At 46.7% G+C, this 14050-nt stretch overlaps 1 protein-coding gene across 2 annotated transcripts in view; it reads left to right on the forward strand.

The window, feature by feature from the left end:
• LOC136300251 (gamma-aminobutyric acid receptor subunit beta-4) overlaps nucleotides 1-11722 on the forward strand; it is a 76538-nt gene extending 64816 nt beyond the window's left edge. The window contains exons 6-9 of one of the 2 annotated variants that reach the window (XM_066202512.1): nucleotides 3643-3780; nucleotides 5202-5354; nucleotides 8084-8328; nucleotides 10525-11722. In XM_066202512.1, the coding sequence (XP_066058609.1) occupies nucleotides 3643-3780; nucleotides 5202-5354; nucleotides 8084-8328; nucleotides 10525-10905 (917 nt within the window). In that variant the 3' untranslated portion in view covers nucleotides 10906-11722. Of the gene's footprint in view, nucleotides 1-3642; nucleotides 3781-5201; nucleotides 5355-8083; nucleotides 8341-10524 lie in introns of both variants that reach the window. The other variant, XM_066202511.1, reaches the window with a different exon arrangement.
• Nucleotides 11723-14050: the final 2328 nt, after the last annotated feature.

The raw sequence follows: 14050 nt of genomic DNA on the forward strand, positions 1-14050 counted from the left end.
AGAGCAGGTCGGGCTCTCCCTGATAAATAAAGATGCACTGCAGGGTCCCCCCAGGGCTGGCCCGGGGCGGCAGAGCTCCGGCAGTGCTGATGCAGCCTCGGGGTGGGGATGATTGATTTGGGAATGATTTGGGAGCTCCCACAGCACCCATGGATGTCCCCATCCCACCCCTGCCTGGCTCCTGCCCTGTGCAGGGCCATGGGATGGAGAGGAGCTCCTGCTGCAGGCAGGAGTGCTGGAATGTCGTTTCTGCCACTCCTCAGCACTTTGGGGACGGTTTACAGTAGAACCAAGGAAACAGAAGGCAGGGAACTACCCACAGTTCCCCGTGTTGCGATTTTGTTCTTAATGGGTCATGTCAAGCCAGTTTGTTCATCAAAGCTGCATTTCCTCGCAATATTCCTGAGACCCAGGCCGAGATGAAGAGATCCAATTGTTTCCTTCCTCAGAGCTTTTGTCTTTTACACACTTGCACACTGGCAATCTGCATGGCTCCATTTTCTTTGCTTCCACACGACTCTGGAGCGTCAGCCCTTTTAGGGCTGGATTGTAAAACCCAATGTATCTTAAAAAACAAAACGGACCCACACCTCAGAGAAAAAGCCCTTTTCTAATGCAGGATGCTTCTGATGCCCTTTTCTGTGCTGGGTTTGGGATCAGCAGAAGGCAGATGGTGTTCCCTGCCCCACAGCAGCTCGAGGTTCTTACCTGTAGGAGATAAGCACTGCCTGTTGATCCCATCCCTCCCAAAAATAACCCTCACCACATATACCCCTGCCTGTCTGTGTGCCAGGATCCAACAAAAACCTGATGAGGCAGGCTGCAAACAGGCTGCTAATCTGACATTTTAAGACGTCACATCAATACTTTTCGATATTTCAGATGGAAATGACTTGTCTTTGTGAAAGTTCGTTTACTTTTCAGAAGTAAAATGGAAATTTGGTTTTCTCTTTAAAGCTGGAAATCAAAGCGAGGCATTTATTTTTAGACCAAGCAACCTTTCCCTTTAGAAACACTTTTAAAAAATGGCTTCATGAAAAACATGCTCGATTTCATATTGCATAATGCCATAATAAAAAAAAAAAAAAAAGAAAAGAAAAATACAAAAACTGGTACCCAACACCAGCAGGTCATAGAATAAATGGAATAGAGCTAGTTAACTGTGAGATCTCCTAAAATTAGTTACCGTAATTTGACATTTTCATTGCTGATCAGGAAGTAAATTTGAAGTCACTGCTGTTAAATTTGTGGATGATGAAGATAGCAGCGTGCGGGGCTTTTGCTGGCTGCGCATTTGAATCCTCCCCAATCGGAATTCATCCGGAAGGGCTCCGAACACAGCCAAACGCAGAGCTCTGTGTGCAGGGCTGCAGGGCCATCCCCAGGGGCTGGGGCCACACGGGGAGGTGAGGGAGGGATGGCAGCCCCGGGCACCGCGGCTGGAGCTTCTGTGGCTCTGGCAGAAGGGGCTGGAGCAAGCCCTGTTATATAAACCAGGGGAGCCGTGAGTCAGAGCTCGGGATTGATTGGCCTCTGAACATGTCACTGAGATGGGGAAACGGGCTCTGCCTGTGTTTGGGTTCCAAAATTTAGGGAGGAAGCTGAGAGATCGGAAGAGGTTGAGGAAAGATGCTGAAAAAAAAGTGGTTCAAGGGCTGGAGCAGATGTTATGCAGTGAGAAACCTCAATAGCTCAGTCTGGTTTGTTTACTGCAAAGGAGGTGGAGAGGTGAGTTGTTTACAGGCTAGGATCACCTCTGCAGAGGGGGAATGCTGTGGGGAAAGGGCTGGGGAACCTCCTGGAGAAATTCAGAATAACCACGGGAGGCTGAGAGTGTGAGCCAGATGAATTCAGATGTGAAATGGTACACAGTGTCTCTGAGCTGGGAGGGTGCTGGAGCTGCTGGAATCAGCCACCGGGAGGAGTGGGGGGGACTTGGATGTTCCCTGCTGGTTCCAGCCCTGGGGCTGAGTGATGCAAACACCAGGTCCTGTGCAGAGCTGGAGTGTGAGGAGGGTAACCCAAGGCTCCTGAAACCCTGTGGGCTCGGAGGTGTGAGGGTTTGCCACTCTGGGAGCAGCCAGCTGGGGAGGGAGGTGGAGCCCTGGCTTAGCTGATTTCCATCAGAAGCAGATGTGGCATGGCATTTGGAGGATTGGGTTTGTATTTTAGCACCCATGAATAAGCTCAGTAATGACTGAGAGTGCAGGATGTGGGCTCGGAGACTGCACAGTCATCAAATAATTCCCTTTGGGAAGACACCTCGGCGTGTCTCTGGCCCAGCCTGCAGCTCAAAGCAGGGTCAGCTGTGAGATCAGACCAGGCTGCTGAGCCCTTTGTCTACTCAGCAGCTTCAGGATGACGCTGTCCTCAAAGGTTCAGCTCTGATCTGGGTAACCCTTAGCCCTCAGAGAATTCCTCCTCAGTGGTACATTCAACCAGAGGTTCCTGCTCTGCAGTTCCTGAGTGCCCTGATCCCACTGATGCCCTGGTGCTGGGTGTGGTGGCATCCCCTGAGTGCCTGTGAGCCTGGCGTGGCCAGGCAGCTGCCTGTGCTGTTGAGGTGGGTGACTGAGCCAGGCTGCTGTGCTGCAGTGCAGGAGCTGAACACGAGCTGTCTGTGGGCACAGGGGAGGCTGGTACAGCTCAGCCTTGCCCTGAGCTGTACCAAAGCCTGGCCAGATCCTACTGCAACCATGAAGCTTCACTTGGAATCTGAGGCCACCCTTGTGCAGCAACAGCCTGCAATGAGCAGGCTTCAAAACACGCCAGCACTGGTGATTTTCAAGTTGTGATGAGTCCTTGCCACAAGGACAGGGCAGGGCTGTGACGTTGCTCTGGTGGTGAGGGCTTTCATGGTTTCATCCCCTGGGCCTCAATCCCCACGTGTCCAGAGTACTTTGGGGTCCATTTCCAGCCCATGCAGCCCTGTCTGCCACATATAGTTTGGGGTGAAAACAAGAAACTGCACCCTTGGCTGAGTTAACAAACCCATTGAAACGTAAGGGATGAATATTTGAGTCTGATTCCTTTTCCTCTCTTCTCTCATTGCTGCTCTTCTCAGCCAGCACTGGGTAAAAGCAGCCCCCAGCCTCAGAGACTCTGTTCACTTCTTGGATCTGGATTTTGACTGAGAGTGCTTAGAAAAGGGAGGTACTCTGATCTTCAAACTTCTTTTCAACTGCTGCTGTAGATCTTCTTCTCTCTGGGAATTTTTAATACTGAGCTGCCCTGTTTACCCAGTCCCACCAGTCAGTACTGTGTGGTCTCCCCCTCCTGGTAAAAGGAGGCAGTTTTTAAAAAGCAAAACGCTGTGTTTGGTGCATTTGACAGAGGCTTCTGGTGCACAAGTCCCTGTCATGACAGCCATGGAGATTACGTAGTGCAAGTCAAGGCTGGATGGGTCCCGCCTCACCTTTTTCTCCTGAATTCTTGCCAGAATGGGAGTTCTGGCCAATTTTTCCTCTTCTCCTGGGGGCTGCATTGCCAAGATCAGCTGAAGAAGGGAAGTACATCAGCAGGGAGAGGCTAGGCTTGGTGTGGGCTTCCTTTTGGATCCTTTTCCACCTCAGTGCAAATGGTGGTGTAGTCTGGTCCAGCCTGTCAGCTGAGCTCTTCCTGTGTGCTCCTTCCTCCTTGCAGATGGTTACACGGTGGATGACATTGTCTTCTTCTGGCAAGGGAATGACTCTGCTGTCACGGGGATGGAGGTGCTGGAGCTGCCCCAGTTCACCATCATCGAGCAGAGGCTGGTCAGCAGGGAAGTGGTCTTCACCACTGGTGAGTCTCTGGCTGCATGGGATGGGCAAACCTGCTGCTGACCAACTGGTTTGAATCCCTCTGATTCAGGTGCTGGGGCACTAACATAGGATCTAGGCTTCACCTTGGGGCTCCTCTATAAGAGAATTGTCTTCTGCACCCACCAACTTTGCTTTTTTATTTTTCTGCCTCTCTTCAAAGACTCTCAGGATCATTTTCACCGCTGTAATCGTTCCCATTTCTTAGTCAAAATAATGACTGAACTCAGAACCTCTTGAGGAGGTTCTCAGCCTTCATCTGATTTTTATGTGGTTTACATCTGGGTCTCAGAGCTAATGAAGGTGCAATAGTAAGGAGAAATTATATCCATTGAGAAGCAAGTGGGCTATGAAATGATGCAAACCCATCTGTACATGGCAATAAAAAGGTTTGGAGAGAATACCTGGGACGATTCAGGTGCTGCCAGCTGAAAAGCTGGAGGGGGTTGGATTTTGGTTGCTGGTCTGAGGTGGAGTTCACTGCCAAAACAGCACAGCACACACATGTCAAAAAAAAAAAAAAAAAAAAAGACTGGTGAGATATTGTGTTCAAGCCATACAGGTGGCACATAGTGGTGAGAGAACAACACCTCCTTTTCCCCAGTCTACACCCTTGATGGTTTAAAACTGCTGTTTTCTTGTTACTTTAGCTACCAGCCAACGTTACATCCATGTTTCAGGCTCCCGTGTTGCCTGAGGGACAGGGGTGGGGAGGAGGAATGACTTGGGCTTTGTCTCACAGCAATGAAGGAGGCACTGCTTTGGCCCTGTCAATATTAGCCTGCTCCAGTGGAAGGACTGTAAAAAGTACTTATTGTCCTCACTATCCTCATTAGGTTTGCTGAAAGATTAGGAGGAAGTTGCAATAACTTGAATATAATAAAAAAGAGACTTTCATATTAACTAACAGTACTCTATTTGCATATGAATTTGCCCGGTCTGACCATAACCCATTTTTAGAACAGCATGGGAAAAATATGATTCAAATCTTCATTGCTGTTTGGAGACAGAGCTGGCACATGAAACGTTGGAGAATCATCTTGTGGCACCCAAATATAGGGTTAAAAATCTCCAGTGTAAGCCTCCATCATATTGGCTGGCACCATAATAGCAATTCCAGCACTGAGCAGCCATTCTCCCATGATGGCTGATATAATAATGTGACTTATGTAGAGTTTCCTTTCTTCTTAATACTCTGGGACTACTGAGCAGGTTCTGAAGAGACCACTCGCAAAAACTGACCAGTCTGCAAAACCAGCTGCAGAACACAGGAGATTTCTCATTATCCCTGCCTCTTGAGAACTTTTTCCAAGTAAAATTTCAGTTCCTAACCTAAAGCTCTTGGCCCAAATGCAACCTTGCCTTCCTCTCAAATCACAACCTCCTCTAATGTCTCATTGGCAGGTTCATATCTGCGCCTGTCCCTGAGTTTCCGGATTAAGAGGAACATTGGCTACTTCATCCTGCAGACCTACATGCCATCCATCCTCATCACCATCCTGTCCTGGGTCTCCTTCTGGATCAATTACGATGCTTCTGCTGCACGAGTGGCACTGGGTATGGACTTTTCATTGTGTTTTGGAGGTGTTTTCTTGAGGGAGATCAGCTGTAACAAAGAAAATCTCTTTATTTTATGAGGTAGCAATTAAGCAAGTCTGTCAAAGTTGTCATCCCAAATGGACATAATTTCTTTTCCTGAGAAAGACTTCAAATTTTCAATCAGAAGAGTTACATTTCTTTTTTTCCTGGTTTGGTTTGGATTTTTTGTTGTTGTTGGTTGGTTTTTTGGGTTTTTTCTTGGGGGGGGGTTGTTTGTTTGTCTGTGGGGTTTTTTGTTTGGTTTTTTGTTTGTTTATTAGTACTTCCCAAACTGGAGCCTGTTTTATTTGAATCAGTAAAAGTCCTACCAAAAATTTTCTGGGAGTGAGTTTAAAGTCTCTAAACAAAAATGTAGATGGTCACTGATTCTCAGGTATGTGGGACCCTGACATGCCATGAGTTCCTTCACTCTGGTTTGCACTGGTTTTCTTAAGAAGAGGAATCTGGGCACCTCTTTGTCAACAGGTGTGCCAGGAGAGGTCAGCTGGGTGATTATTGCTGAGCCTGGATGGCCAAAAAGTTGCATGGGAATGGTTAAAAGCTGAAAGAAATAAAGGGGCATTACACACTTTTCTGATAGCTCAGGCCCCATACAGACACTCTCTGCAGATGAAGACCTTCATGGCCAAGGCAAATGTGGGACAGCAGTTCAAGTCCAAGTTCTTCTTTGGCACATGATCCCCTAAATAGGAATGTTTTCCTCTAAGAGGGGAAAAAAATGAGGTCTTTTAAGCAACAGAAGGGAAGTGGGGGTGGATGGCAGATGAGGGATTTGAAGGAGGAACAGGAGAAAGGGAGGATGGCTGGCATATGAGAATGGGGCTGTGTGACACGAGGGAAAGTTCAGAGGCAATGGGAGAGGTAAGGAGGGAGCAGGGTTGGAGCTGTGAGTGGGACAAGGCTCAGAGAGGCAATGCAGCTCAGGGAGAGAGGATGGTTCTTACAGCAAAGCTTCAAGTAGCTCTAAGAGAAAGAGTTTGAGAAGACTCAGAGGAGGAGTGGGTTGTACAAAGGTATAAAAGAGGTGATTTGGCTTTGCCTGCTTTGAGAGGCTAGAGCAGGGAGACAGGGAGGGAAGAAGAAGAACTTGGTAAATTAAAAGGGTAAGTTGTAAGGAGTGTAATCAGAGAGAGAAGAAAAAGAGACCATGGCAGACATTGTGAAAGCACAAGCAGAAGGGTGGAGGTGAGATGCACAGCTGCTGAATTTCTGCTGACATCTGGACTCAAAGGAGAAGACAGAAGAAAAACACTGTAGATCAGAACTGCAACTGCTTTCCCTAAACTATTCCTGACAGTTCTCGACCTAACTAATCCATAAAAAGCTCCAAAAAAAGAAACTCCTCAGTCTCCTCTGGTCACTTTATCTCCAGATTTACCTGCTTGCACAGTCAAAGAGTTCCTCTTTGCCCTAAGTCTCCATTGCAATTTGTCCACTTCTTAATGGAGCCATGGAGAACATTCTACCCTCCCTTTCTTTGCCTCAGATTTCTGTATATTTAGACTACTGCCAAATATAGGCCATATTGTGTGGATATAAATACATCTCCCTTCTGTTTACCCAACTGAAGGCTAATAGTTCCTTCAGTCTTTTATCAGGAATGACACCAAAGACACAGTGAGGGTGAAGGGGGAGCAGGAGAAGCAGAGGTGCAGGGGCCAAAGAGAGCCATCACTGTAGAGGTGGGGCTGAAACCACAGGAGCAAATTAAGGTCATGGAGATTATTAGAGCTGCCAACAGAGAGAGGAGGAAGAAAAAAAAGGAGAAAAGAAGATCAGCAAGGTAGTAAGAACAGCTAGAGAAGCAGAGGAGGACTAGGTTGAAGAGGAAGAGTTACCACCCCCAAAAGAAGCATGATTGCCATCATTGTGGAGCTGGCAGAAGACTGTCAGAGAGGCAGGTCTGAGGCCACTCTGACAGTCCAGAGGAGGGAAGAGTCTGAGAAGGAGCTGAAGAAGAGGACTGAAGCTGTGAGAGTAGTCATAGTGAATCAGGCTTTTGGAACTGAGTGGATGGGGACAAAAGTGTTCACAAAATGCTTATTTGAGATGCAAGAAATGTGAGGAGGCCTAAAAAGCAGAGTGTGAGAACCATGGGAGGAATGTGTACAAGTGATAATTGATGTAATGAATGGTAAAGCTGGTGAGAGGAAGGTGGGAACTGATGGGGTCAAGGACAGAAGCCTACGAGGCAGGCAAAAAAAAGACGGTGCCATGGAGAGGAAATCTCTTCACTCTTTCTCCAATTCATGGCATTGGAAAAACACAGCAGCAGCTTATAAACTCATGCCAAGGATGCTGAGGCATTCAGTAGCACACAGTGAAGTCTGATGAGTTCATGAAGGAGGAAAAAGGGAGGAGAAGAGGGGAAAAAAAGACCAAAACTGAATGTTTCCTACCACACTAATCAGGGTGACTTAAAGAAACAGGGTGCAGAGGATGCTGATCCCCACCATGCTGATGATACTCAGCTTTGACACTTTCTCCAACTGTTAGCTGCTGGTTCATTTTCTGCAGCAATTTGTAGCGGGCATGCGGGCTTAGAATAACAACAGCTTCCTTCCCAGCTGCACTGCTCCCATCCCTCCCGAGGCTCCCCAGCTGGAAGGAGGGATGTGGGAGCTGAGAGGGGCATTTCAGGGAAACCATCCCACGGCAGTAACGGAGTGCCTGCCCTCTCCCCACAGGGGTCACTACGGTGCTCACCATGACAACCATCAACACCCACCTGCGGGAGACTCTCCCCAAGATCCCCTACGTCAAGGCTATCGATGTTTATCTCATGGGCTGCTTTGTCTTCGTGTTCCTGGCGCTGCTGGAGTATGCTTTTGTCAACTACATCTTCTTCGGGCGAGGGCCGCGGCAGCAGAAGAAGCAGAGTGAGCGCATCAGCAAGGCCAACAACGAGCGCCACCGCTACGAGGAGAAGAGGGTGAGAGAGCAGGTTTGTCCTCCCAATTCCTTGTGCCAGAAGAATTGGGGCTCTCCACTGGGTGAGCTGGGGGCAGCCTCTGTGTCGCTGTTGGACACAAAAGACTCCAAATAATTCAGAAGATTCTTTATGTAGAATATATATATATAGCCCTGGTTCATGCCTGAGGTGTTTTGCTTTTCTGAAGTTCTTTTCCCAGGGAATTTCCTGTAAACAAGAGAAGTGTTTTTTGTATGTTTACATTCTTTTCCCTAGGAAGGACTTCTTCTCAATGTCCCTCTGGTCTGACCAATGTGATTGAAGAGGTTTGTCCTCTTGTCACCAATCAAATTGGTCTGTGTAAACAAGTATAAAAGGGATACACATCCCCAAAAGAGAGGAGTCATTTTCAGCCTTCTGAAGTTGGAGTCTGTGTCATTGTGGTGGACAACAGCATCATATATATATATATATATATATATATATATATATATATACACACATACACACACATATATATATAAAATATATAGAAGCTCTTTATATAGAATAATGTATAGAAAAAGAAGCGTCTTTATTGTCTAATTCTTTCTCCCTTTTATAACATGTTCTGATACAGACTTAACGTGATTGGTGAATAGGAACAACACCTCTCTAATGCTGTTGGTTAAACTACAAGACCAGAAAACACCAACTGGACAAAGATTGTTTTGAGAAAGGAGAGTTGTTTGCCAAGATTGTTTTGAGAAAAAGCTTTCTTGAGAGACTTTTCCTTGGGAAAGTGTTAGCAGCTGCTAAGCAGGCTAAAATTCTCTCAGGTCACACCTTTGTGCTCATCGCGAGAGGTGAACCCCAGTTTCCCTTGTCTGGTGATTACTGGGAATTTTTCCTCCTTGGCTGTCCTCATCCAGTCTCATCATAACCCTCCTCTTGCGTGGGGCAGGTGTTGCCAAAAGTCCCCCCGTGGCTTTTGGTCCTCCTGTGTTGGCAAAACCACACTTCCCCCACTAAACATTTGCTGCAGGCACAGGTGGCTGCTCCTTCCACCCCCACAGCAGTGGACAACCCTCAAATGCAGCATGCTCAGAGCTCACAAATGAACCCATCAGGGGTATTATCACCAAACTGTGGGGAAGAAAGGAAATTCTCCAACACCATCTTTTAAGTATTATTGAGTCAGGCATTACTTTATTCTGGCCAGGATGTGCAGTGGAAATCATTTCAACCACATGTGATTCTTTACCAGAGTTTTCACATATTTATATATTAAAAAAAAAAACCCAAAGAAATTCTCATTCACTGGTTCTGCATTACACAATTCTTAGTATTTGATCTGTTCATTATTGATCCCTTCACCTTCAATGCTATTTTTGGTCCTCGTTCTTTGGCTCTCTTATCAATCTTTTCCTAGACTGGGAACCTGCCAGGGTTTTAATATCTGTTAATGTCTCTCTATCTATCTCCTGTGTGTCTTCTGGCTACTCCCAACCTGTAGATGTTAAGCGCTCAGAATCTAGGAATCTTCTTTTTGTTGATGGAGGTGTCACCCAGTGAGACTCAAACCCTCAGTGAACAGAGTCTTTCAAAGAGAAACCTCAACTTCCCTCCCCTCTGGCAAAGGTGCCCTGACCCATGATTAAAATTGATGCCTTGGGAAGGCTGAGCTGAAACACAGACTGGACAGAGCTGAAGAATAAAGTAGATATTTATTGAAAGGCCTCCATGGTACACCTTGGGCAGGACAAGAGCCTGGCCAGGGCTACACCCAAGGTGGACCCAAAATGGTCACGAAATGGACAAATGGTCATGAGGTCTCACACTTTTATAAGTTTTGGTCCATTTGCATTTTGGGGTTTAATTGCCCAATTACAGCTCCAGGTTGTGAGGTCCCATCCTTCTTGTTCTTCCCTCCAGCCCACCCTTGTTTGTGCTTTTGGGGCTGACAGTTGTCCTTGGTGTGCAGCAGGAAAAGGATTTGTTTTGTGTCCCTGCTCTGTGCAGAGCTGAGTGACACTGAATGTGAGGCTCAGAACTGCTCCCCTGGCCAGCACAAAACCTGAAAAACATGAAAACTAAAACTTAAGGCATCAAAGTTACTTTAAAAATTTATAAGTTATATAATTCCCAACAGCACCATTACCCAGAAATCTGCTCAGAGTCACCCCTAATGTCACCCAGGACATCCCAGTACCTCCGTGTCTATGTTCCCCATTCCAGGTTGACCCTTACGGCAACATCCTCCTCAGCACGCTGGAGATGAACAACGAGCTGCTGGCCACGGACATGATGAGCAGCGTGGGCGACTCTCGAAACTCTGTGATGTCCTTCGAAGGCTCGGCCATCCAGTTCCGCAAGCCTCTGGCCTCTCGGGATGGCTTTGGCCACCACCCCAGCCTGGACCGCCACGTCCCGCTGAGCCACCACGCCGCCGCCGCCCGCAACCGCGCCAACTGCCGCCTGCGCCGGCGGTCGTCCAAGCTGAAGCTCAAAATCCCGGACCTGACAGACGTCAGCACCATTGACAAGTGGTCACGGATCATTTTTCCGATCACTTTTGGATTCTTCAACCTTGTTTACTGGTTGTACTATGTAAATTGATGCCTGCGGCCCTCCCCGGAAAGAGATAATAGGGATGGACGCTCAGACAATGACAACACAAAGGAGTGTTGCGGTCTTTTGGGTTTGGGTTTTACTCTTTACTATCATTGTCATTTATTCCTATGGTTCATTAGGTTTATTCTAAGCTTACTCTTCTCTTTTCAGCACATGTAGAACCACGGAGTGTGGGGTGGGGTAAAGGGAGAGAAAGGTACCGGGAGGGGGTTTGGTTTCAGGGAGGGATGTGTTTGTCTTGATTTTGGTTTCCTGCCGAAGGACTTAAACCATTGTAAAAAAAAAAACAAACAACAAAAAATCAACAAAAACGACAAAAACTTAAAAAAAAAAAAAAAGAAAGAAAAAAAAAGAAAAAAATACAGAAAAAAAAAAGAGAAAAACACACAAAAAACCCCAAAACCAAGAAAAGTAAAAAAAAAAAAAAAAAAAAAAAAAAAAAAGGGGGGGAGATTTAAAGAAGTTGAGTCAAAAACTGATGGGGGCGATAGGTTATCTTTGGCTGTGCTCACTAATGCTCTATCCTCACTTCCATTTCATTACTGAATTTCATCTTTCACTTTTCAGTCTTATTATATATTTTTTAATCTTCTGTCGCTGCTCTTAACCCCTTCATGTTTATTCTTTCATGGATTCATGAGATGATGGGGTTTCATTCTCACGCTATGAGATTTTTCTTTTCTTTTTCTCTCTCTCCCTCTCTCTTGCTTACAAGCCTAAAAGAATCTTTTAAACCAACAAATAAAAAGAATATTTATTTTGGAAGAGCTGGGAAGGGAGGGGAGGACGAGGCAATTATTTGGGAGGGAAGGGGCAACGTGGGGTTTATTTGGGAGGGGGGGGAGGAGGGAACTTATCAAAACCAAGGCACATTTGCAAGATGCCTTTTTCCACCTTCAGGAGTTTGCAAGCTGTTTTTCCTGTGTGAATGTGCGTGTGTGGAGCATCTGTGTGTGTGTGCGCGCGTGTATGGGCACCTGTGTCCATGGATGTGTGTGTGCAAGCATGTTTTCTGGGGAGGGGGGCTGGGGAGGGGGGGTTTTGTAATATCTTTTGTAGAAAGAGAACACAGATGACATTTAACTGGCAGTGTGTTTTGGGGCGGGGAGGGGAATAGCAGGGGTTTGTTTGCTCATTGCAGCTTCACCAGGTTGGAGGTCGGGGTCCCAGCTCCAGAGGCAGAGCTGGGGAGGCAGAGTGTGCAAACTGGCACTTGCTGAGGGAAGAGAGGGATTTGGGGATCAGCAATAGGGCAGTGCTGCTGCTCACTGCTGGCATCTGATCTCGAGGAGACTAAGCTGATTCAGTCCTCAAAGGAGGCGTTGTTCCTAGCTATTCCCACCCTGCATCTTCCTTACTGAGTCTGGAGAGAAAAGCAGTTGCAGGAGTCTAAGAATTTAACCCTTCCCCCCTCTCCCTGTTCCTTATGCCAGACAATGGATCCACGCCCCAGCCCTCTGAGTGACCTGCCTCGAGGTGCAGGAGAGGCTGGGTGTCATTTAACTTCATAATGTTTCAGGATGAAAAAAATAGGGAAATGATAATGATAATGATCCCCTTTCCTAAGAAGTTCAGTAGGGAATGGTGGGCTGGCAGTCTCTGATCTGTGGTGCTTCTACCAGGCCTTGCTTTATGTCTGTTAAGATATACAGAGTGTAGAGAAAAGCACCCTGTGCTCTTCCTTGCAGATGATGAAGCTGAGGGTGGGGAAGAGTTCCGTGGAGCATCATCCTGCTGGAAGATGATGGTCTCCAAAGGATGGGCAGGGTGGAGGTTGCAGTGAAAATGCTGAGCTTGGTGCTTGTGGAAACCCCTGAATCTCCAGCAGCTTCCATCCACAGGCATTCCTGAGGAAGCTGCAGCAGGGGAACTTGGCCTTGGACAGCAAGGTCAGACTTTTCCAAAGGAGCCAGTGACTTTCAGGAAAATCACTGAATTATTGGCCGCTTTGGCAATCACTGATGATTGATGATCTCCCTTATAATATTAATAAAAGCCATGAAAATGTTAAATTCACAAGTGCAAAACTTTAACCCTAGGGTCATTCTGCCATTCCTGGAGTAATGATGAGAACCTTGTTCTTACCTGATAGAGTTTTTTCTTGTCAGACCCACAGACACCCACACTGCCCTTTGTCCAACCATCCTTTTCTTTTCCTACTAGCATTCTCCTCCCTTTTCTTTGATTCCCATTGCTTGGGAGAGCAGAGTGATCCTCTGAGACCAGGGAAACTCCTGTTTTTCAGATGACCCTGATGCACATCTTTCATTCACTAATTTATGTCTGTACAGTACTATGAAAATGTGAATCACTACAGGCCTGACCCAGTAACACTGAAACCAGGGAAAGCTTTGCCTGGACTTGGCTGAAGCAGGATCAGGCCTGATCAGAGTAATTATTGTTATTTTTATATCAGTAGCGTGTCTTATGCAGAATCTGAAGCATAAGAGTAGAGCATCCCCCCTTCCCCAGGTGTCTGTCCCCCCTCTCATGTTCATGCATGCACACGTTTGGTCCAGGCCTCCCTGGACTCACCAAGGTTTTAGCACAGTTGTTAAATCAGACTTAGATTCTCCCCTGCCCTGCAGAACAGTCTCCTGCTGGTTTCCTCACCCATGAGCAGTGCTGTTGGGGATGGGTTTTCCCCAAATTGCTGCAGTCCATGGTCTATATGGGTCTGTATAGGAGTAAGAGGCTGGATACTGGCTGGAGGATCAGGTAGTTCTGTCTATCTGATATGCAGGAATTTAAATGTCCAATGGAGAAAGTTATGCTTTCTAGTGTGATTCTCTTCAGAAAGATCTTTCAAATGCTTTAATGGGAGTCATAAAGCTGTGTTTTATGACAGCAGCAGTATAATGTCAGTGGATATAAGCATGCCATGGCTGCAGTTCCCACATGGGCACTGCCTATCAGCAGGTCCAGTTTTCAAGGGGAGTCTAACCAGGTGATTAATGATTAAATAAAATATCTAAAATTTTACCCTTTATAGACGTGATTACAACGTAAAGGGTGATCAGAACGATAAAAGTGGGGAGAAAAGGAGGCAGCTATAAGAAGCCTATTAAGACTAGAGGGAAAACGAATGGCTGCATGGCAAGAAATTCTGAAGCTGAGGGAGATGACTCAG

This window comes from Chamaea fasciata, unplaced genomic scaffold, assembly GCF_029207755.1.
Source record: "Chamaea fasciata isolate MVZ Bird 193981 ecotype frontalis unplaced genomic scaffold, bChaFas1.0.hap1 SCAF_22, whole genome shotgun sequence".
Classification (NCBI taxonomy): domain Eukaryota; kingdom Metazoa; phylum Chordata; class Aves; order Passeriformes; family Sylviidae; genus Chamaea; species Chamaea fasciata.